The following is a 26,133-nucleotide window of genomic DNA, read 5'->3' on the forward strand; positions in this document are numbered from 1 at the left end:
CACAATGCGAACATGCACAGAGAGCAAGGTGGCTGTTGCACAGGCGGCTAGCAGCAGAGTACCGCGATTAAGCGTTTGCCTGATCTCCCTGCATTACAGCATTTGCAAGCTTGCAAATGCTGCACCAGTTTAGCCTGCTCCTTTGGTGCCCTTGCTCCTGTGGTGCCCTAGGCCATGGCCTAGGCGGCCTTGGCCTAAATCCGGCCCTGTATGTAACCACACCTTTCCTAATTAAGTCTCATCAATTCCTTTGAGCTGTGCAAAAAATGTGTGAGGACCTCAGCCCTCGAAGAATGAAGCTGGAAAGCCCTGCCTTCTTTGGTCCAGAGCGAGTCAATGCAGTATCAGAGGTCAGAAAATGTAGTCCAAATTCTCCACAACAGAACACATGTGAGGCAAATATTTTCACTGAAGAAGAAAATGAAAAAAGTGAAGGTGACAGAATTGATTGTTTTTTTCATACTAATGATCATTTCACTTCAAGGTTCAAAGGGCACACATTATTCTGAACGTAGTTTAGTGACTATACCCCTTTGTTACTTACGTTCTTGGATACAGAACTGGAACACTTGCTGGTTGTGTGTAAGCAGGCACAACTCCCAGCTCAGTACTAGGTGCATGTTCTACCAGCTGCTGTCCAACCAACGTCTTGTCAAATCAGAATTCATGTAGTATGTGCCACATTTATGGTAAAGGCTTCTTTTTAACCACTTCAGCCAGTGGGTGTTTTCACCTTGAAGGTCAACTAGTGAGCGGAATATGGAGGCTGCCATATTTATTTCCCTTTAAATAATACCAGTTACCTGGCTGTCCTGCTGATCTATTTGGCTGCAGTAGTATCTGAATCGCACCAGAAACAAGCATGCAGCTAATCTTGTCAGATTAGACAATGTCAAACACCTGATCTGCTTCATGCTTGTTCAGGGTCTATGGCTAAAAGTATTAGAGGCAGAGGATCTGCAGGACTGCCTGGAAACTGGTATTGCTTAACCTCCCTGGCAGTAACCCCGACCTAAGCTTGGGGTAGGAAAAATTAGCTGTGAGCGGTAAGCCCAAACTAAAGTTGGGGTAGGGAATTACATTGGTCTGACACTGTGTTGGAGTCCCACGCACGCTCGATTGGCGCTGCGCAGCGGGTCCCCAGCCTCTGGCCGCCGGGATCCCCATATCCCTGCTCTTGTTTCAGCGACCCGGCAGCCAATTGGTGGGGCGGTTGCCGTGGATGACGGTATGACGTCGGTGGGGGGCGGGACAAACTATATATATATATATATATATATATATATATATATATATATATATATATATATATACACATACTGTATGTGTATATATATATATATATATATACACATACTGTATATATATATATATATATATATATATATATATATACAGTATGTGTGTATATATATATATATATATATATATATACACACACATACAGTATGTGTATATATATATATATATATATATAGTTTGTCCCGCCCCCCACCGACGTCATACCGTCATCCACGGCAACCGCCCCACCAATTGACTGCCGGGTCGCTGAAACAAGAGCAGGGATATGGGGATCCCGGCGGCCAGAGGCTGGGGACCCACTGCGCAGCGCCAATCGTGCGTGCGTGGGACTCCAACACAGTGTCAGACCAATGTAATTCCCTACCCCAACTTACTAGGGGATTTCAACAGTGCTAACCTTTCCAAAGAACTCCCCAAATACAGGCAACACGTCACAAGCGCAACTAGAGAAGGTAAGACACTTGATCACTGCTACACTACGACTAAGGACTCGTATCACTCTGTCAGCAGGGCAGCTTTGGGGATTTCTAATCATGCTTTTATACAGCTTATCCCAACATACATCCAAAGACTAAAAACTGCCAAACCTGTAGTGACCACAGTTAAGAAATGGAAGTGAAGCTGTAGAAAAACTGCAGAGCTGCTTTGATTTAACAAACTGGAATATATTTAAAGAATCCACCAGTGACCTAATTGAATACACTGACACTGTGACATCATATATTACCTTTTGTGAAGAGTCCTGCATCCCCACAAAAAAGTGCACCAGGTACAATAACGATAAACCCTTGAGAAACAATGTTCAAACGCTGACTCATTCACAATATGGAAATCTCTGCATGAAATTACCAGCTACAGGAAGAAATCTCCGCCCTCACTACACAATCTGCAGCTTGCAAATGAACTGAATACATTTTATTGCAGGTTTGACACTAGCAACAAAAGCCAAACACACCAAGTCAATTCGCATAATTTCCATCTCTGCAGCAGGCAAACTGAACACTCTTGCTGCCAGCCAACGTCTCCACCCCCTGCGGTGCCTCAGCATCTACACAACACAGGAGGCCAGACACAATCTATTGACCTGTCCCCAGATGCGCATGCTCTAACAATATGCCAATCAGATGTAAGCAGACTCTTCAAAAGACAAAACACTAGGAAAGCAATGGGGCCAGACTCTATCTCTGCGAAATGCCTGAAACTCTGTGCCGATCAATTAGCTCCTGTATTCACAGACATATTCAAAGCATCTTTCGAACTCTCAATTGTTCCGGCCTGTTTTAAATGCTCAACTATTGTACCAATCCCAAAAAATTCAAAACCTACATGTTTAAAGAGACACTGAAGCAAAAAAAAATGATGATATTATGATTTGTATGTGTAGCACAGCTAAGAAATAAAACATTAAGATCAGATACATCAGTGTAATTGTTTCCAGTACAGGAAGAGTTGAGAAACTCCAGTTGTTATCTCTATGCAAACAAGCCATTAAGCTCTCCGACTAAGTTAGTCGTGGAGAGGGCTGTTCTCTGACTTTTATTATCTCAACTGTTCCTGGACTATTTACTTTTTCTTCTGCTAGAGGAGAGGTCATTACTTCACAGACTGCTCTGAAAGACTCATTTTGAATGCTGAGTGTTGTGTAATGTGCACATATTATAGAATGATGCAATGTTAGAAAAAACACTATATACCTGAAAATAAAAGTATGAGAATATTTTCTTTGCTGCTAATCTTCTAGTAATTATTCATAATACACAACCAATTCACTATATCATATTTTTTTTTTTCGCTTCAGTGTCTCTTTAACCTCCTGAGCGATAATCCCGAGCTGAGCTCGGGGTATATCGTGCAGGAGGATTTCTCAGGCCCTGGTCGGCCGATTTGCATAATTTTTTTTTTGTTACACGCAGCTAGCACTTTGCTAGCTGCATGTAACTTCCGATCGCCGCCGATCCGCCGCTACCCGCCGTGCAGCCCCCCCAGACCCCTTGCGCAGCCTGGCCAATCAGTGCCAGGCGGCGCTGAGGGGTGGATTGTGACTCCCTCTGACGTCACGACGTCCATGACGTCGGTGACGTCATCCCGCCCCGACCGGGGAAGCCCAGCAGGAAATCTCGTTCTGAACGTGATTTCCTGCTTACTCTGATCGCCGAAGGGTGGGGGGATGCCGCTGCGCAGCGGCTATCATGTAGCGAGCCCAGGGCTCGCTACATGATTTAAAAAAGAAAACATTTTAAAAAAAGTGCTGCGCTCCCTCCTGGGCGATGCAATTGTATCGCCCAGAGGGTTAAATGATTACAGGCCTGTTGCCCTGACATCATTGGTCATGAAAACATTCGAAAAACTGTTAATGGCTTATCTGAAATCTTTCACAGATCCCCTGCTGGACTCTCTGCAATTTGCCTACAGGCCTAATAGATCCGCAGATGATGCCGTGAACATGTGTATGCATTATGTACTACAGCATCTAGACACCCCAGGAACCTACACCAGGCTTTTATTTATAGATTACAGCTCTGCATTTAATACCATAATGCCATCTCTGCTACACAGCAAGCTCTCCCAGCTACACATACCTGAATCCATCTGCAAATGGATAACCGATTTCCTAACCGATAGGAGACAGCGTGTTAGACTTGGTAAACACACATCAAGCTCTCTGACCGTCAGTACTGGTGCACCCTAGGGCTGTGTGCTTTCCCCACTGCTCTACTCACTGTACACCAATGACTGCATCTCCACAGATCCATCTGTTAAGGTTCTGAAGTTTGCAGATGACACAACAGTAGTTGGTCTCATACAAACGGGGATGAATCTGCATACAGGAATGTGGTCGGACAGCTTTCCTCCTGGTGCAGCAGCAACAACTTGGAACTAAACGCTCTCAAAACCATGGAGATGATAATAGACTTTAGGAGATCTCCCCCCCCCCCCCCCCCCAGCACCTCCCCTTAACCATAAATGGATCCACAATAACCCAGGTAGAGTCATTCAAGTTTCTTGGGTCCACGATCTCACACAACCTAAAATGGGATAACAATACGGTCACTATTATCAAGAAAGCGCAACAGAGGATGTACCATTCACGGCAAAAAGTTTGGCCTACCTCAAAATTTAATGGTGCAGTTCTACACTGCAATTATTGAATCCACCATAACATCATCTATGACTGTATGGTTCAGCTCCTGCTCAGCATTAGAAAAGGGGAGTCTGCAGCGCATCATCCGAACAGCGGAAAGGATAATTGGCTGTAGCTTACCTTCCCTGCTTGATCTTTACGCTAGCAGGTGCAGAAAAAGAGCAACCAAAATTGCCTCTGACCCCTCTCACCCAGCTCACTCCATCTTCCAGCGCATGCCTTCAGGAGTAAGATTCCGGTCAATTGCTACCAAAACCTCCAGACACAGGAACAGCTTTTTTCCTCAAGCGGTAGCCATACTTAATGCGGAACCACGTTAGAGCTGCTAGGACTTGATAGTAATCAGCACAGAACGGTAAATGAACAATTCTTACACTGCTTACTGCCACTATACTTATAATGTCCTTGACTTGTAATATACACACTGTCTGCCCTTGTATTGTTTTTGTTTGTGTTTGTTAAGCAACTGCCAAGACAAATTCCTTGTAGGTGCAAACTTACTTGGCGAAATAAAATTGATTCTGATTCTGATTCTGAATCTGATTCTGATTAACACTTGCCGACCGCCTTAAAGGGAAGGTTCAGGGTGGCTGTTAAAAAAATAAAAATGCCCATCCACTTACCTGGGGCTTCCTCCAGCCCGTGGCAGCCAGGACGTGCCCTCGGCGCCGCTCCGCAGGCTCCCGGTCCCCTCCGGTGGCCGACCTGGCCAGGCCGGCTGCCAGGTCGGGCTCTTCTGCGTTTCAAAATGCGCCTCACAAGGGCACGCTGACGTCATTGGACGTCCTCCGGGCTGTACTGCGCAGTACAGCCCGGAGGACGTCCGATGACGTCAGCGCGCCCCGTGAGGCGCATTTTGAAACGCAGAAGAGCCCGACCTGGCAGCCGGCCTGGCCAGGTCGGGTCGGCCACCGGAGGGGACCGGGAGCCTGCGGAGCGGCGCCGAGGGCACGTCCTGGCTGCCACGGGCTGGAGGAAGCCCCAGGTAAGTGGATGGGCATTTTTATTTTTTTAACAGCCGCCGTGAACCTTCCCTTTAAGCTGATGGGCGGCGGCAAGGGCTGGGCCCAAACGACCGCAATACACCCATCGGCGGTGGCGGCGGCGGGCGTGGTTATGCGGCGATCGCGTCATTCGTGACGCGATCAGCCGCCGGTGACTGGCTCCGCCCCTCCCTCCCCCGCGCTGTAACCCGCCGGCTGTTCGGAAGCGCCGGCGGGTTACTAGCACCCGGATCGCCACATACAAAGTGTATAATACACCCACTAATCACCCATCAATCACTCCCTGTCACTATCTAAAAACGCTATTTTTTTTTTTAACCCTAAACTGCCCCCTGCTCCCTCCTGATCACCCCACCACCCCTCAGATTCTCCCCAGACCCCCCCCCCCCTTGTGTACTGTATGCATCTATCCCCCCGATCACCTGCCAATCACCTGTCAATCACCCCCTGTCACTGCCACCCATCAATCAGCCCCTAACCTGCCCCTTGCGGGCAATCTGATCACCCACCCACACCAGTAGATCGCCCGCAGATCCGACATCAGATCACCTCCCAAGTGCAGTGTTTACATCTGTTCTCTCCTCTAAACACCCACTAATTACCCATCAATCACCCATCAATCACCCCCTATCACCACCTGTCACTTTTACCCATCAGATCAGACCCTAATCTGCCCCTTGCGGGCACCCAATCACCCGCCTACACGCTCAGATTGCCCTCAGACCCCCTCTTATCAATTCGCCAGTGCAATATTTACATCTCTTCTTCCCTGTAATAACCCACTGATCACCTGTAAATCACCTATCAATCACCGATCAATCACCCCCTGTCACTGCCACCCATCAATCACCCCCTGTCACTGCCACCCATCAATCAGCCCCTAACCTGCCCCTTGCGGGCAATCTGATCACCCACCCACACCAATAGATCGCCCGCAGATCCGATGTCAGATCACCTCCCAAGTGCAGTGTTTACATCTGTTCTCTCCTCTAAACACCCACTAATTACCCATCAATCACCCCCTATCACCACCTGTCACTGTTACCCTTCAGAATAGACCATAATCTGCCCCTTGCGGGCACCCAATCACTCGCCCCACACGCTCAGATTGCCCTCAGACCCCCCCTTATCAATTCGCCAGTGCAATATTTACATCTCTTCTTCCCTGTAATAACCCACTGATCACCTGTAAATCACCTATCAATCACCGATCAATCACCCCCTGTCACTGCCACCCATCAATCACCCCCTGTCACTGCCACCCATCAATCAGCCCCTAACCTGCCCCTTGCGGGCAATCTGATCACCCACCCACACCAATAGATCGCCCGCAGATCCGATGTCAGATCACCTCCCAAGTGCAGTGTTTACATCTGTTCTCTACCCTAAACACCCACTAATTACCCTTCAATCACCCCCTGTCACTGATACCCATCAGATTAGACCCTAATCTGCCCCTAGGGCACCCAATCACCCGCCCACACCCTCAGAATGCCCTTAGACCCCAGCCCTGATCACCTCGCCAGGGCATTGCTTGCATCTATTTCCCCCCTCTAATCACACCTTGAGACACCCATCAATCACCTCCTGTCACCACCTGTCACCCCCTAGCACACCTACCCATCAGATCAGGCCCTAATTTGCCCCGTGTGGGCTCTTGATCACTCGGCCAAACCCTCAGACCCCCTTCCGATCACCTCCCCAGTGCATTGATTGTATCTATTTTCCCCTCTAACCACCCCCTGAGACACCCATCAATCACCTCCTGTCACCCCCCTAGCACTCCTATCCATCAGATCAGGCCCAATACAACCTGTCATCTAAGAGGCCACCCTGCTTATGACCGGTTCCACAAAATTTGCCCCCTCATAGACCACCTGTCATCAAAATTTGCAGATGCTTAAACCCCTGAACAGTCATTTTGAGAAATTTGGTTTCCCGACTACTCACGGTTTTGGGCCCGTAAAATGCCAGGGCAGTATAGGAAGCCCACAAGTGACCCCATTTTAGAAAAAAGACACCCCAAGGTATTCTGTTAGGTGTATGACGAGTTCATAGAAGATTTTATTTTTTGTCAACAGTTAGCGGAAATTGATTTTTATTGTTTTTCTCACAAAGTGTCATTTTTCACTAACTTGTGACAAAAAAATAAAATCTTCTATGAACTCACCATACACCTAACGGATTACCTTGGGGTGTCTTCTTTCTAAAATGGGGTCACTTGTGGGGTTCCTAAACTGCCCTGGCATTTTAGGGGCCCTAAACCGTGAGGAGTAGTCTAGAAAACAAATGCCTCAAAATGACCTGTGTATAGGACGTTGGGCCCCTTAGCGCACCTAGGCTGCAAAAAAGTGTCACATATGTGGTATCGCCGTATTCAGGAGAAGTAGTATAATGTATTTCGTGGTGTATTTTTACACATACCCATGCTGGGTGGGAGAAATCTCTCTGTAATGGACAATTGTGTTTAAAAAAAATCAAAAATGTGTCATTTACAGAGATATTTCTCCCACCCAGCATGGTTATATGTAAAAATACACCACAAAACACATTATACTACTTCTCCTGAGTACGGCGGTACCACATGTGTGGCATTTTTTGCACCCTAAGTGCGCTAAGGGGCCCAAAGTCCAATGAGTACCTTTAGGATTTCACAGGTCATTTTGCGACATTTGGGTTCAAGACTACTCCTCACGGTTTAGGGCCCCTAAAATGCCAGGGCAGTATAGAACCCCACAAATGACCCCATTTTAGAAAGAGGACACCCCAAGGTATTTCATTAGGAGTATGGTGAGTTCATAGAAGATTTTTTTTTTGTCACAAGTTAGCGGAAAATGACACTTTGTGAAAAAACACAATTAAAATCAATTTCCGCTAACTTGTGACAAAAAAAAAATCTTCTATGAACTCACCATACTCCTAACGGAATACCTTGTGGTGTCTTCTTTCTAAAATGGGGTCATTTGTGGGGTTCCTATACTGCCCTGGCATTTTAGGGGCCCTAAACCGTGAGGAGTAGTCTTGAAACCAAATGTCGCAAAATGACCTGTGAAATCCTAAAGGTACTCATTGGACTTTGGGCCCCTTAGCGCAGTTAGGGTGCAAAAAAGTGCCACACATGTGGTATCGCCGTACTCAGGAGAAGTAGTATAATGTGTTTTGGGGTGTATTTTTACACATACCCATGCTGGGTGGGAAAAATCTCTCTGTAAATGGACAATTGTGTGTAAAAAAAATCAAAAAATTGTCAGTTACGGAGATATTTCTCCCACCCAGCATGGGTATGTGTAAAAATACACCCCAAAACACATTATACTACTTCTCCTGAGTACGGCAATACCACATGTGTGGCACTTTTTTGCAGCCTAACTGCGCTAAGGGGCCCAAAGTCCAATGAGCATCTTTAGGCTTTACATGGGTGCTTACAATTAGGCACCCCCCAAAATGCCAGGACAGTGAACACACCCCACAAATGACCCCATTTTGGAAAGTAGACACTTCAAGGTATTCAGAGAGGAGCATAGTGAGTCTGAGGCAGATTTCATTTTTTTTTTGTCGCAAGTTAGAAGAAATGGAAACTTTTTTTTTTTTTTTGTCACAAAGTGTCATTTTCCGCTAACTTGTGACAAAAAATAAAATCTTCTATGAACTCACCATACCTCTCACTGAATACTTTGGGATGTCTTCTTTCCAAAATGGGGTCATTTGGGGGGTATTTATACTATCCTGGAATTTTAGCACCTCATGAAACATGACAGGGGGTCAGAATAGTCAGAGATGCTTGAAAATAGGAAAATTCACTTTTGGCACCATAGTTTGTAAACGCTATAACTTTTACCCAATCCAATAAATATACACTGAATGTTTTTTTTTTTTTATCAAAGACATGTAGCAGAATAACTTTCGCGCTCAAATGTATAGGAAATTTTACTTTATTTGAAAAATGTCAGCACAGAAAGTTAAAAAAGTCATTTTTTTGACAAAATTCATGTCTTTTTTGATGAATATAATAAAAACTAAAACTCGCAGCAGCAATCAAATAGCACTAAAAGAAAGCTGTATTAGTGACAAGAAAAGGAGGTAAAATTCATTTAGGTGGTAGGTTGTATGACCGAGCAATAAACCGTGAAAGCTGCAGTGTTCTGAATGGAAAAAAAGGCTCTGGTCCTTAAGGGGAGAAAAGACTGTGGTCCTCAAGTGGTTAAGCTCTACAACTTTGAAAGTCGTGGAGAGGGCTGTCTTCTGACTTTTATTATCTCAAGTGTTCCTGAACTATTTACTTTTTCTCTGCCAGAGGAGAGGTCATTAGTTCACAGACTGCTCTGAAAGAATCATTTTGAATGCTGAGTGTTGTGTAATCTGCACATATTATAAAATGATGCAATGTTAGAAAAACACTGTATACCTGAAAATTAAAATATGAGAATATTTTCTTTGCTGCTAATCTTCTAGTAAGTATTCATAGTACACAACCAATTCATTATATCATATATTTTTTTTCGCTTCGGTGTCTCTTTAAGAACGGAAGCCTTTTTCCCCTGTCATCGCTCCTCCCATACATTCGCCAATAACTTTATTTCTACTTTTCACACCTAAACGATTTATATCTTGGGGGGGGGGGGTTGCCACCAATTAGGCTTTTTGGAGGTGATACTTGTTTTCAGAAATTACTTTACTTTCTATGTATTTTATAGGGAAAAACAAGGAACAAATGTAAAAATACACCATTTCTCTAATTACATTCCCGATAGTTTTAAAATATACAATGCTACTGTATAGATAAAACCCATATATTTTATTTGCCCATTTGTTTTGGCTATAAAAACATTTAAATTAGGTGTCTGGTACAATGTATGGTGACAATATATTATTTGGAATAAAGGTGCATTTTTTCTATATTGTGATTTCTGTTTTCATGTTGTAGCCTAGCAATAATTTCAAGCCCTTACTAATAAGAGTAATACATCCTCATGGCATACATATTTAAAAAGATGTGTCCCTAAGGTTTTTTTTTTTTTTTTTTTTTACTAGTGTTATATTTTGGTACAGAGTACCGTATATGAAAATAACAATTTTATTTGCTTTTGATTCAGTTTGCCACAAAAAAAATTCACATGACATGGGCCTCAACCTAATACAGCCCAAATTCTATTCTATCGCTTGTCACGGTTAAAATGATACACCATAATCAGATAGCTGTTTTGGCACACAGTAGACTGTTAACCACAAGTAGCACCTATGGCTTTTTCAATGCCACTTTTTGCAGTAATGTTGTCATTTTTTTCTTAGCAAATCTTCTAGAGCATCTGAACAATCATGAAAAACCATAAATGTCACCATTCTGAAAACTAGAGACCCAGGGCTACTCAGATGTTGCAATTTTGTAACATTTTGCACTTATGCTGTTAATGCTTAATTTTGAACATAACTTGGAAAATGGTATTTTTTTTTTACTATTTTTTTTTTCACTTCGTCACAAAAGAAAATCCATGCAACATAGGCCTCAGCTCTCAAACACCCCAAATATTCTCTCGCTTGTCACGGTGAAAATGATACACCATAAGCATAATCAGCTTTTTAGGCACACAGTAGACTGTTAACCACAATTAGCACCAATGGCTTTTTCAAGGCCATTTTTTTCTCCACAAGTAATATAGTCATTCTTAGCAGAGACCCTGGATCATCTGAAAATTGAAGAAGAGCCATAAATGTCACCATTCTGAAAACTAGAGACCAAGGCCTACTCAAATGTTAGTATTTTATATGTGGACTTACGCAGTTTTGCTCAATTTTGAGCATGACTTTGAAAATTGTAAAAAAAAATTCACGTTGTTACACATGACACAGTCCTCAGGTTTCAAACACCCCAAATTCTATTCTCTCACTTGTCACAGTAAAAATGGTACATCGTATACATTATCCAGTAGCTTTTGGGGCAAACAGCAGGCTATTAACCACAAGTAGCACCAATGGCGTTTTCACCAAAAGCGATACAGTCATTCTTTCTTAGTAAAGTACCTGGAGCATCTGATCATTAACCTCCTGAGCGGTATGGACGAGCTCAGCTCGTCCATCACCGCCGGAGGCTGCCGCTCAGGCCCTGCTGGGCCGATTTTTATCAAATAAAGTGCAGCACACGCAGCCGGCACTTTGCCAGCCGCGTGTGCTGCCTGATCGCCGCCGCTCTGCGGCGATTCGCCGCGAGCAGCGGCGAAAGAGGGCCCCCCTAGCCGCCTGAGCCCTGCGCAGCCGGAACAAAAAGTTCCGGCCAGCGCTAAGGGCTGGATCGGAGGCGGCTGACGTCAGGACGTCGGCTGACGTCCATGACGTCACTCCGCTCGTCGCCATGGCGACGATCTAAGCAAAACAAGGAAGGCCGCTCATTGCGGCCTTCCTTGTTTATTATGGGCGCCGGAGGCGATCGGAAGAACGCCTCCGGAGCGCCCTCTAGTGGGCTTTCATGCAGCCAACTTTCAGTTGGCTGCATGAAATAGTTTTTTTTTAATTAAAAAAAAACCCTCCCGCAGCCTCCCTGGCGATCTCAATAGAACGCCGAGGAGGTTAAAGAAGAGCCATATATGTCACCATTCTAAAAACTAGAGACCCAGGCCTACTGAAATATTGTGGGTGCTGTTCCCCTCCTTTCTTGTATTGCCCGAGTAAATATTGTTGATGTATTGTGGGCACCCAGCTGGCTGTAATAAGCGGTCTTTGCCTAAATAAATGTTGAAGGCGTATGTATAGGTGTATGTCGCATACTTTGTACATTTTTACCCCACATCTTGCCCGCTTGCTTGGGATGTACTGTTTTATCCCAAGTCCCCATGGAAGGGTACCAGGGATTCATCTACAGCAATGTTACGCTCTGGGGTGTAAATGTCTCTAAATGCTGCTGTGAGGTGGATCAACAGGGGTCTCAGCTTTAAAAGCCTGTCATGGGCAGGGTCAGTTCTTGGAAGACTGTTGGTATTGTCATTAAAATGTATAGTTTTAACTGCAATTCAAACCTCTGCCTGTTTATTGTAGCCGTATAGAGGACTGCATTGTGAAATATGTTTTAGGCCAAGAAAAGTTTTCATTTCAGGCATAGTGGTGGGCTGCCAGTGAGTGGGGTTTACATATAAAAACTGTTGCGCATATAAGTTAGTCTGCTTGACTATATGCTGCAACAATTCCTCTGTGGGGAATAACTGGTAAAAGTCAACTGGTGCCAAATTGTCAGTAGATGCCAACACACCAGTAGTGGCTGTAAACAGTGGGATATTGAGTGCAATAAGAATAGGGGGTGACCAGATGCCACTTAAAATATGATCCAGTCCCTCCTGCTTGCAAGGCATCGGCAGCCACCCACCCTTCTGCTCCTGGTTCCGCTCTGCTCACTGCTGCTAGTTGCTGCGGTGTTCCGCACTGAGCCCCCTGCTATGGCCTCTGACGGTTGTGATGGTTTCTCATCAGCTGACCCAACATCCTTTCTCAAGCAGCGAGATGGCGGCCGTGCGGACTCTTCGTTTTTAGATCCTTCATCAGAGTTGGTCACAGGGAACAATTCGCTACCTGATCCATCCCCACTGCTGCTCTGCTGGAGGATGGCGGACAGCCTCCCCGCCATATTACACAAAGGGACAGTGTTTTGTTTTGTTTGTTTTTTTGAGCAAAGAAAGAAAATAGAAGATAGAAAAAGAGAAATAACCGTAGGTAGAGACTGTAGAGAGGGGGAAAAGTACCAAAGGGTAGTAAGAGGGGGGATCAGGAAGGCTAAATGGCTAAGGAGATGGAGCATCAGGGTTCATTGGCAATTATGGGGTTAAAATATAGTAGAAAAAAGTGGTATTCCACTCAGAACCTCAGTCCAACCAATAGTACAGGAACCGGGTTAAAATATAGGGGTGGGTGGGGGGGGGGCAAACGTTATTGAAAATGTAAAAAAGTCCTACCATTTTCTTGTGTCAGTCTCTCTCCAAGCACCTGTCAGCACAAATCAGTGATCTGTGCTGATAGATGAGCTGTGCGAGAGACAAACAGTGTATTTATAAACATTTCTAAGAATGCATATTGTTACTGGTTGTATCTATGTGTATTCTTAATCAAAGGGCTCTGACTGGCTAAAGGAGCATTAGTTCACTATCACCAATCTTCCCTCCATGCAGCCGATGTAAATGAGCGGCGGGTATACGCACCTGGCGCAAATCAGCTGGACGCGTATATCCGTCCAGATTGCCGCTAAGCGGCTTCTCCTGGATCTAAACATCCATCGTCCACTTAGCACTAAGGGGTTAAACATTTTCTTATGGAACCTTTTAACTAATATGTACCCTGTTTGTTATATGTGTTACAGCCAGAACCCGAAGTTTGGCCACTTCGCGTTGTAGCTGGCCACTTCAGGTTCTGGCCGGTCAATGTGCGGCGCTGCGGCCAATGTCCGAAATGAGCCGAATCCTGGCGGCTCAGAACATTTTCCCCGGGGATGGCTCCGCCCCTTGCCTCCCTGCTATCAGCTTCTGACAGCCGGGGGACACATGCGTCCCCCCCCCCCCCAGAGTCGTTCGTGGCTGCGGGAAGGCAGAGGCAGGAAAGCAGAGGCAGGAAAGCAGGAATTAATTCATCCCTGCAGAGCGGGTGCTGACAGAAGCAATGTCTGCATCGCTCCCAGCTCTGTTTTCCTACAGCCATGAACGACTCGGTGCAGGGCGGGACTCGTGTCTCCAGCTGACTGAAAGCCGATAGCAGGGAGGCGGGGGCGGAGCCAGCGCCGGGGAAAATGATCGGAGCTGGCAGGATTCGGCTCATTTCGGAAATTGGCCGCAGCGCTGCGGCCACTTCACACATTGACCAGCCAGAACCCAAAGTGGCCAGCCACAACGCGAAGTGGCCAAACTTCGGGTTCTGGCCGTAACATATGCACAATTTATAATTTTTCCACATCAACTTTCTTTTTTAAGAAGTCTAATGGCAGCAGAGGGTTTACAGAAGCTAGTGTTGGCTGGATGTAATTACTGCTTTGGGTTTAAAGTTTGGGAGATGATTTTCAAGGAAAAAAAAGCATTAAATCTGATATTTTAAGCCATATTTTCAATTTTTCAACCCTGGTGCAGAGAGGTTTGACATTGCAAAGTTATTGTCTTCTAGTCCCAAGTGAAAGGAGATTAAGAGTTTATAATTTATGCTGACAAATTTTTAAACTCTCTTGACCAAAGATCTCTTACTCCTTAAAGGATTTTGCAGTAAATGTAACTGTTTCTTAACCAGAAAAAGCAAAAGCAGCACTGTATATGGTCAATTTATAGTAGACAAGAGTTTTTGTTCATTATGAACAACTGAATATGTCTTAAACACTACTTTAATCTGAATTTAACCACTTAAGCACACCCCCCCCCCCCCCTTTCAGTGACCAGGCTGTTTTTTACAATTCAGTGCTCTGCAGCTTTAAAAGCTTGCTACAGAGCATTGCAGCTTAGCACACAAATAATTCCCCCTCCCTTTTCTGCCCACCAACAGAGCTTTCTATTGGTGGGCTCTCATTGCTGCTGCAGGCTTTTTTATTATTATTAATTTATTTATCTTTTTTTTTTTTTATAAAAATGTATATTTTTTGTTTATTTATCCCTCCCTCCCCCGACAGCCTATGAGAGCCAATCGCTCTGTGCAGAGGCGGGACAAGGTCCTCCAGCACCCAAGGCTGAGACACCAAAGTGCGCCCCCCATCCCTCCCACCCCAGCCGTCACACGCTGATTGCTATTAGACTAAGAGGTGCCACAGGGCCCACAACCTCCCCAACACCTTAATATCTAGTTATCTGGCTTGCAGTCACTGCTATGTATCCCCTTTTCTTATTTCTTTCTGCTTAAAACACAATTAGGAATGACAGCTGAATGAATTGTGCGCCCCCTCCTACACTGCGCCCTGAGGCTGGAGCCTCTCCAGCCTATGCCTCGGCTCGGCCCTGGCTCTGTGACCCTCTCTAGGGGACAGCTGAGTGTCACGGCTGTTCCCAGTACAGCGCTGCTATAGATCACAGTGCTGCACAATGTAAATAGACGTCAATTTTGCCGTCTAAGAGTCTGATAGTGGATCGCCGCTGGGGAACTGTTGGCGGAGTTCCGCTCCATCACGTTAGCAGCGATGCGCGCGCTGTCCCCTGCAATCTCCGGCCCCAGGGGGGAGCCACTTTGCGGCCGCCGATCGTCGTTAGGCCGTCGTAAGGTGGGTAAACTGACTTCAAAAGATTCAAAGAATAAGGCTAGTTTCACACTAGGGCATATTGTGTTGCACATCCTGTAAAGACAGGATTGCAACGGAAGAGAAAAGTCACATTGTGCATTGTACGTGCGATGTAATGCATAAGGTGCATGAAAAGTGTCCTTCAACACAACTGTAAACGGACACATTGGCCTCAATTCACTTAGCAATTTAGGCTAGTCTACTGTGATGGTTTTTAGTCTACTGATTGATGGTTTGGTCAGTTGCATCAAAGTGGAATTCACTATTACCAAATGTTTTAGACCTGTTTTTAAACCTGGTCTAAAACATTTGGTAATTAGGTTGGTAAAGCAGGGGAAATGATCAAAAAAGATGCAATTCATAAATGAGTAGCTATGATGAATGACATCCGTCTCCTTTGATGAGCTTTCCTCTGCATACAATTAAACTCCTGCATAATTAATTCAAAGGGTTCCATCCTCACATCTAAAATACCTCGCAGAATTACTTTACCTACAGAAATCAGCTGGTCTAATCTCTGTCAGAAAAAAGTGGGCGTGGTTACTCCTTGTTTCCCTTTGTGAATCGTGTAATTACTGGATGTTAGACCAGGTCTAAAAACAGGTCTAAAACATTACACCAAACCATCAGGAGATTAAAAACCATCTGTAGACTAGTCTAAACTGCTTAGTGAATTGAGGCCATTGTCTGGCATGCATCGTGCTATTCTGTTAATGCGCTGATGTGATCATCTCTTTACAAAATAAGCTAAGAGGGTTCTAATAATTGATGTATATGTATATGTATATATATATATATATATATATATATATATATATATATATATATATATATATATGCAGCAGTGACGGTCTTAAAGGAAAGCTGTAGCAAGAGGGATCTGATGGCTGCCATATTTATTTCCTTTTAAGTAATGCCATGCTATATTGCTGATCCTTTGCTTCTTATACTTTTAGCCATAGCCCCTGAACAAGCATATGCAGATTATGAGTTTCTGACATTATTGTCAGATCTGACTGGATTCGATGCATGCTTGTTTCTGGTTTGATTCAGACATTACTGCAGCCAAATAGATCAGCAGGCCTGCCAGGCAACTGGTATTGTTTAAAAGGAAATAAATATGGCAGCCTCCATATTCTGCTCACTACAGTTGTCCTTTAAGGGCATTTAACCACTTTAGGATCCTTGGTACGCATATCTACGCCCCTTTAAACTTCACGTGCGGATCAGGGGGGTAGATATGCGTACTGCTGCCTTACCGTTGCGTTCGCGATCCCCGCGTTGTTTTCCGTCGATCCACCGTCGCTGCCCCCTCCATCTGTGATCAGGATGTGAGAATCTTAATTCTCAATCCTGATCACCATTCCCGTGTCTTCTGATAGCTTGCAAACATCACGCAAGCTCTAAAACCCAACACTTCCGTTTTCGGCTGTGTTCTATTAATAGAAACACGGTCTCAGTATCACCATCTTGTGGCCAAAAAGTAAAATACACCTATTTATACTAGTATACTGTTTTACATCCAAAGTTTATTTTTTTTTTTATTATTTAATTACTTTTAACCCCTTCCAACCCTACCCCACAGTTACAGAAATAAAACAGTTGTTAATTTTTTTTTTTTTTTTAATTACATCATTTAATTTTTTTTACATAAATCGTTACCTTAGGGACTTTTCTAATATGGATGTCATGCAAATATATCACTGTTAATTTTGCAAAAAAAAAGTCTTGTAATAAGTGAAAAAGTATTAAAAATCCCTAAATGGAAAAATGCTCCTTTATTTCCAGATAAAATATTATCACCATACATTGTACTAGGGACACAATTTAAACGTTGTAATAACCGGGACAAATGGGCAATTAAAACGTGTGGGTTTTTTGTATCAAAGCACGATTTATTTTAAAACTATAATGGCTGAAAACTGAGAAATAATCTTTTTTTTTCTTTTTTTCCTTATTATTCCCTTTACAATGCATATAAAATAAAATAATTCATAGCAAAAACTACCACCCAAAGAAAGCCTAATTTGTGGTGAAAAAAACAATATATAGATCATTTCAGTGTGATAAGTAACAATAAAGTTATCGCTGAATGAATGGGAGGAGCGCTGAAATGTGAAAGTTGTTTTGGTTTTCAAGGGAAAAAAACCTGTGATCCTGAAGTGGTTAAATTATGTTTTAATTTGACAATATAGTGTACCTGCCATTTTTGTAATAATGAATGATCATATCGTTTTATACAATTGAGTGGTGCTTTTTGTATGAGACGAGCTCTCTCTTTCCTTTTTGTGCTTCTACATATATTAGGCTTGATTCACAAAGCGGTGCTAACAGTTAGCACGCTGGTGAAAAGCCCTTTATCACGCCTAAACTGAGTTTAGGCGTAATAAGAAGAAACTCTCGCGAAAAGCAATCGCGCGGTGCGCGCGCAGCACCCATTAAACCCTAAGGGCGTTGCGTGCGCAATTACGCTATTGCGTGCGATCAGCAGCACAAAGCGGTGCTAACTCATCTGGTGCAAAGGTTAGCACGCCTAAAAGTTTTTAGGCGTGCTAACTGGGTTAGCACCGCTTTGTGAATCAAGCCTATTGTCTCAGCATTATGGTAGGTGTGGATCTATTTTCCTTGGAGGAAGTTGTATGAGCCTGATCCTCAAAATGTCAACACGGTACAGTTGTCTATTGCTTCTGAACCTAAGCAATTAGTCCAATAAGGTAAGTTAAAATACACAATCAATGTAAGGAAAATGTTAACATCTATTTATGATATCAACATGACTTATTGATAAGAGGAGAGTGATATGGAGGCTGCCATATTTATTTCCTTTTATACAATACCAGTTGCCTGGCAGCCTGATCCTGCTGATCCTGTGTCTCTACGTGTAGCCATAAACCCTGAACAAGCATATGCAGATCAGGTGCTCTGACTCAAGTATGACTAGATTAGCCACATTCCCCTCCCTTGCGAATTTATATATGGGATGGTGGGAGGGTTTGGGGGGTTAGGGCCGCCTCGTGGAGTCGGTTGCCTGGTACAGGAGATGCATCGACGACCTGCTGGTGATCTGGCAGGGTGAGGCTGGAGATATACAGGGTTTCATGGACTATCTGAACCATAATAATTTAAACTTGCAGTTCACTTTTAGTTCAGACCTAAGTTCGATCAGTTATTTGGATGTTACCCTGTTGGGTGATCCTATGCAGGGTAAAATACGCTGTAGGACCTACAGGTAGCTGGTCAGTGGCAACACCACCCTCTGGGCAAATAGATGGATTTGCTTGTGATCTTTTTTTTTTTTTTTTTTGCATTACATGACAGGTGCACATTTGTAATACCCATCACTGCATATAGTCTAAATAGTATGGGTGCAATGGTGCCTTGCAGACTGATTAGTTAATAACCCTATAAAGATAAAGGGTGGGGCCGACCTCAACACAGTAGATCCATTAAACATATAGGGCCACCATAATTATACCACATTTTGGTATAATGGTGGCCCTATGACCTGTTTGCATATGTTTAATCCATCACTGCATATACCTACCTGTTGTGTTCAGTGCACCCACCTACCTAAGTGAGTGCACGCAGTGTGATATACCACTCCGTGCATACCTGTTAACTGCACCTGTGTGACTGCACATTGTATTAGTCAAGTCAGTGCATACCTGTGTTCCCAATAGAGGAAATGAATAGGGGGACAGTCCAGAGATGGAGTTAGAGAGGAGTAGGAGGAGACTACTTCCTGAAAGAAGCAGGGAGAGCTTGTTGTTCGAAACAGCTGATGGCAGTGTCAGGCGCCATGTATCGCCACCTATGGACAGCCAGCCAACATGCCCTTCAACGTCAGCTGCTGATGCCACCATAATGCCATCACCCCAGGGGGGCTCAGCTGTTTGGAAATTTTATAATGTGTCTGCCTCAGATCAGAGAAAAGCCATCTGTTCTCTCTGCCTCCAAAAATTGAACCGTGGAAAGGCCAACACCCACGTAGGGACAACTGCCTTACGAAGGCACATGCAGAAAAGGCACAAACTGCAATGACAAGACCACCAGAGCAAAAGCAGCACACAAAAGAAAAGCCACTCTCCTTCTCCTCTTCCTCCTCCAGGTGCAGCATCTTTAGCCGACCCTCCTCCACTCCGCCTTTGACCTTAAACGGTTCCTGCTCCTCTGCCCACAGCAGCCAGGTGTCTGTGAAGGAAATCTTTGAGCGGAAGAAGCCAATTTCTGCCAGCCACCCCCTTGCCCGGTGTCTGACAGCTGGCTTGGCGGAACTGTAAGCTCGCCAGCTGTTACCATACCACCTGGTGGACTCTGAGGCCTTCCGTAAATTTGTGGCCATTGGGACACCGCAGTGGAAGATACCAGGACTCAATTATTTCTCTAAAAAGGCGATACCCAAACTGTACCGTGAAGTTGAGAGGCAAGTGGTGTCATCTCTGGCACACAGCGTTGGGTCAAGGGTCCACCTGACCACGGATGCCTGGTCTGCCAAGCACAGTCAGGGCAGGTACATTACTTACACAGCCCATTGGGTCAACCTGGTGACCGATGGCAAGCAGGGAGTACGTGGCTGTGCAGCGGACCAACTTGTGACACCTCCACGGCTTGCAGGCAGGCCTCCTGCTACCTCCTCTCCTCCTGCTACATCCTCTTCGCTGTCGTCATCCTCCTCCCCTTTGGCTGAGTGGCAGTTCAACTCTACTGGTGCTGCGATCTCCTCTCCAGCGACACAGCCCCAGCTCCCCAGGGCCTATGCTGCATGCCAGGTACAACGGTGTCACGCCATCTTAGACATGACTTGCCTCAAAGCAGAGAGTCACACTGGAGCAGCTCTCCTGGCTGCTCTCAACAAACAGGTGGATCAATGGCTGACCCCGCACCAGCTGGAGATCGGCAACCTGGTGTGTGACAACGGCAGCAATCTCATTTCCGCTTTGAATTTGGGAAAGCTGACTCATGTACCCTGCATGGCACATGTGCTGAATCTAGTCATTCAAAGATTTGTGTCAAAGTACCCAGGCTTAGAGGATGTCCTGAAGCAGTCCAGGAAGTTGTGTGGGCATTTCAGGCGGTCTTACATGGCCATGGCACGCTTTGCCGAAATTCAGCGGAGAAACAAGTTGCCGGTGAGAGGCCTGATTTGCAATAGCCCGACTTGCTGGAATTCGACCCTCCTTATGTTCTCTCGCCTGCTAGAACAGGAGAAAGTCATCACCCAGTACCTCTACAACTACAGTAGAAGGACACACTCTGGGGAGATGGGGATGTTCTGGCCCAACAACTGGACACTCATTGAAAATGCATGCAGGCTCATGCAGCCGTTTGAGGAGGGGACCAACCTGGTGAGTGGCAGTGAAGGCACCATCAGCGACTTGATCCCGTACGCTTACTTCCTGGAGCGTGCCGTGCGTAGAGTGATGGATCAAGCTGTGGAGGAGCGTGAACAGGAACAGTTACAGGAGGAAGCGTTGTGGGATCAATTCTCATCAGAACCAGATGTTTCCTCAACACCTGCGGCAGCGCAGAGGGGGGAGGAGGAGGAGGAAGAGTCGTGTGGGGAAGAGGAGTCAGACTCGGATGATGAGGAAGGTGTTTCTTTGGTGGAGGAGGAGGAGGCGGCAGCAGAAGAACAACCGCAGCAGGCGTCGCAGGGGGCCTGTGCTACTCATCGTTCCCGTGGTATTGTTCGTGGCTGGGGGGAGGAGGAGGACTTACCTGACATCACTGAGGAAGAGCAAGAGGAGATGGATAGTAAGCCTGCATCCAACTTTGTGCAGATGGCGTCTTTCATGCTGTCCAGCCTGTTGAGGGACCCCTGTATAAAAAAACTCAAGGGGAATGACAATTATTGGGTGGTCACGCTACTAGACCCTCGGTGTAGGCACAAAGTGGCGGAGATGTTTCCAAATCAACAGAAGGCAGAAAGGATGCAGCACTTGCAGAACAAGCTGGCAACTATGCTTTACAATGCGTTTAAGGATGATGTGACAGCACAATGCAATAAAGGTACCACTGCCAGTAATCCTTCTCCCATCTCCACGCAGGCAAGGACAGGACGCTCCAACGATCTCATGGTGAAGTCAGACATACGGACATTCTTTAGTCCAACGCCTCGCCTTAGCCCTTCCGGATCCACCCTCCACCAACGCCTGGACTGGCAGGTAGCCGACTACCTGGCCTTAAGTGTGGATGTAGACACTGTGAGCAGCAATAAACCCTTGGACTACTGGGTGCGCAGGCTTGACCTGTGGCCAGAGCTGTTACAATTTGCCATCCAACATCTGTCTTGCCCTACCTCAAGCCTCCTGTCAGAAAGGACCTTCAGCGCAGCTGGAGGCATTGTCACTGAGAAGAGAAGTCGCCTAAGTCACAAAAGTGTTCAGTACCTGACCTTTATCAAAATGAATGAGGCATGGATCCCGGAAGGCTACTGCCCGTCCGAAGACTAAGTCAATTCCCACACACAGCATCTCTGCCTGCACGCTATGTGACTGCCTGCCCCAAGACTAAGTCGCTCCTCACACAACATCTCTGCCCGCTGCCTTCTCCGCCACCACCAACTGGGTCCAGGACTCCAGGTGGATTCCTGAATTTTTAAAACACCCAGGATGATAAGGTCGTTGCTTCATTGTGGACAGACCAAATTTGATCAGCTGGACAGTCACTGTTGTTCTATCATTGAGCTACCACAGCCCGGTGACCATATGGCCTGGCCTGCACTCTCGCCATGGTGCGCACCAGTCCAGCACGGCCGTCACTACACAAACAGCTGTTTGCGGTGCATTACACAGTGAGTTTGGTGTGTCATTGTGAAGCAGTACTCTAATTACACTCCCTGATTGATTTATACACATGCAAGATGTTTTTAAGCACTTTAGGCCTGCAATTTAGCATTCAATGTGATTTCTGCCCTTTAAACACTGCTTTGTGTCAAATCCAGATTTTTCCCCAGGACTTTTGGCGTCTATCCCACTCATCCATGCAAAAATTCAGATGTTAGACCCCTTGAAACATCTTTTCCATAACCTTTGTGGCCAGCATAAGTGTTTCTAGTTTTCAAATTTCGCCTCCCCATTGAAGTCTATTGTGGTTCGCGCAAACCAAACTTTTGCGGAAGTTCGTGTTCGCGGTCCGCGAATCGAAAATCGGAGGTTCGGGCCATCTCTATTGACAACTTGACACTGAATGCTATGGGATATTTGCTTTGCATAAACCTGAGATCAAATGCTGCAAGCCATATTTTTCAAATCTGGGAAACATTTTAGTTTGAAAATATTTTATTAGACACAAAGTGACAATTTTTTTTCAGCAAATACAAAATATGCAGTGGTTCTGCATAGACCCAACATGGGCTGCATGGATCATATAAAGTATAGCATACAAAATGATAAAGGAACCAAATAAAGAAAAGGAAAATAGTTCTCCTACATTGAGGTACAGTAACTAGCAAAGCAATATGAAATCAGCTCAGCTCAATAAGAGGCGCCTGGGGCATCCCTGACATACAACTGTTGTATGCTCTCCCCCTTTTTTATTGCCTGAAGAAGCAGGACTATACCTGTGAAACGCATCTCAGCACTTCGTGGAGTATAATGCCAATAAATTTATGTTTGTTGAAATTGACAGTTTTTGTGTCTGCTTATAGGAGGAAAGTCCACCACTGCCTTCCAAGCATTTTTAACTTTTTTTTTTTTTTTTTAGCTGATTTTATACTTCTGGTGCCTCTGTATACAACGTTGAACAGCTCAATAAATGTACATGAGGGGGCGGAGCCAGCACTCGATGCAGCTAGATGCGTTCTAACTGAGCTCCTGCATTGCCGCTTAATCCGGTGCTAACATCCTCTACCACAGCACCTCTTTTTACAGCAGACCCCTCGGATCCAGCAGAGAGACACCCCTGAAATATCCTTACCGTGATGCCGAAGGAAAAAAAACAGCAAACAACGGCGGAGAAGCTTGCCCACTTCCAACGGCCAGATCCTCAAGATGGTGGCGGGGCCTGCAGTCATGAGGCAACTACAGCCGAGACGCATGATGACAGCTCATCCAGTGATACGGAACCCCCGGCACTGGTTCCGATCCCGGAGGCAGAAGAACCTACTCTTGCTGTCATATACGCTAATCTCCTGGCAGCTATAGCCGAATCTAAGACCTGCCTCACGTCTAAGATTGAAGAAATGCGGGTGGAGGTAGGCCTCCTAAGACAAGATTTAAGGAATCTGCGTCAGCGAACAACGGATGCAGAAGCCAGAATCTCTACACTAGAAGATCAAATGAAGCCGGACCCAGGACAAATTCAACGTCTCCAAACATCAGGTACTGCTACTTGGGAAAAAATAGACGATATGGAGAATCGCTTAAGGCGTAATAATGTCCGCTTGATCGGGTTACCAGAAAGGGAGGAGGGCACAAACCCTGAAGCTTTTATGGAACAATGGGTGAAGAATGCACTCGGCACAAAGTGCCTTTCTAACGCATTTGTAGTAGAACGTGCCCACAGGATCCCAGGCCGTGCGCCACAACCTGGCGCCCCAGCAAGGCCATTTATTGCACGCTTCCTTAATTTTAGAGACCGAGACACTGTTTTGAAACTAGCACGGTAGAAAGGAGATATCATCCATGGCAATACTAAAATTCAAGTCTTTCCAGACTTTTCGCTTGCACTGCAAAAACGGAGAGCTACATTTTTTTTATATCAAAAAGAAGCTTCGGGACAAAGGAATCTTTTATTCTATGATTTATCCAGCCAGACTGAGAATCATCCATGAAGGCACGACTCATTTTTTTGATAATCCTAAAGGTGCACTACAATTTTTTGAACAGAACTTCAGGGACCGTTAAGCTTTCTTGCTCTTTTTTTTTCCTGCCCCATCTCCTCCTGCTAGGACAGCTTAAACAGTATCTGTACGAGCAGGCGTAGTCTGGTATTGTATGCTGGTCTAAGATATGTCAAAGCATTTCTACTGTCCACCTATCTCCCTCATTGATATTTATGCAACATATGCTTATATTATGCTGATTCAATATGCAATCTGCTAAAACATGATAGTGGCAGCTACTAATCTGACCTCTCTCTTTACAGGGTTAACAAATGTAAAAATGGGGGCGTGGCTTGACGCACAATGGAGATGGCTGCTTAAACCCGGAGCTCCCGCTAACCCTCCGCTCTAGCTAGCTTCTCCGCTCTTCCCGGCCGACACACGATGAGTGCTCGCTCCACCAGAAAGCAACAAAGCTCTACACCCAATCTGGGGACCACTCCTGCCCTCCAAGGCAAAACCGTTCCAGAGATCTTTCGATCTCAAAAGAAGAACCAGGCCTCCAAGATGGCGCCGACAGGAGACGGGCCTACTTCACAGCCTTCCTCCCCGGAATCCACCGCCAGCGTGAGTAATAAGAAAGCTGATCAATCGCGCAAATCCCCTACACTTGCTGATATGCATGCTATGGCAGATGACATAAAACGTACATTTCAAGACGCTATTGCTGCAGTGCGCACTGACATGGCGACATATAACACGAGACTCAAGGTGGTGGAGGTGGAAGGGAAAAAGAGGGACGCACGCTTGGATAAACTACACCGGGCTACCGACCAGCATGATGTCCGACTGTCTGACCACGTGAGACAGCTGGAAGATTTAGACAACCGGGGAAGACGTTGTAACATCCGTATCAAAGGCGTACCTGAAACAGTTGGGATGGACCAGATCCCACAGGCCCTGGAAGCCATATTTAACAACCTACTGCAACGTCAGGCAGACTCTCAGATCCCATTTGTGCGGGCACACAGAGCCCTTAAACCGCGTGGCAGTGATTTGGAAACCCCAAGAGACATCATATGTTGCCTAGAATCATTCCAACTAAAAGAAAATATTATACGCGCTGCACGGACCCAGGATGAAATCTTATTTAATGACAAACCGGTGCAGTTATTCCAAGATCTGTCGATTATTACCCTTAATAAACGCAGGATTCTTAAACCTCTGCTGAAAGCTCTCAAAGAGAAAGGACTATCTTACAGATGGCGCTTTCCATTCGCATTGACTGTGCTACATAATGGCAAACTATTTGCTCTACGCTCCCCAGCAGATGTGCCTGACTTCTGTGAGGACTTAGGCCTGGGGAAAATCGACATCCCCAACTGGGAGACCACACCACTATATCCTAGAATGGAGACCACTGCTTCTAAAGGTGCTCATCATTCGTCCAGGAGCCCCAACCGTACCAGACGTAGATCCACGAGCAGTAACGAGAAAGAATTTAATAAGAGACCCACTCGTACCCAGCAAGACCATGAATCTTCAGAGGAAGACTGAGGGTGATGTATGCAGAACTCTGTCTCTGTACCAGCCCGGTCTCAATATCACTAATATTCTCTGTAATAGTGTATTTGCTTAACGGTAGCATAGTAGCATGATATCCCAGCATATTTCATAAGTTAACTGTAAAGGCCCAATGCTA

At 45.4% G+C, this 26,133-nt stretch overlaps 1 protein-coding gene across 1 annotated transcript in view; it reads left to right on the plus strand.

Annotated features, from left to right (window-relative positions):
• REX1BD (required for excision 1-B domain containing) overlaps window positions 1-24,775 on the plus strand; it is a 135,374-nt gene extending 110,599 nt beyond the window's left edge. Inside the window, exon 6 of the mRNA XM_068233906.1 lies at window positions 24,755-24,775. Within this exon, the coding sequence (XP_068090007.1) occupies window positions 24,755-24,760 (6 nt within the window). The 3' untranslated portion in view covers window positions 24,761-24,775. The remainder of the gene's footprint in view (window positions 1-24,754) is intronic.
• The last annotated feature ends 1,358 nt before the right edge of the window (window positions 24,776-26,133 follow it).

The sequence above is a fragment of the Hyperolius riggenbachi genome, chromosome 1, assembly GCF_040937935.1.
Source record: "Hyperolius riggenbachi isolate aHypRig1 chromosome 1, aHypRig1.pri, whole genome shotgun sequence".
Lineage (NCBI taxonomy): Eukaryota > Metazoa > Chordata > Amphibia > Anura > Hyperoliidae > Hyperolius > Hyperolius riggenbachi.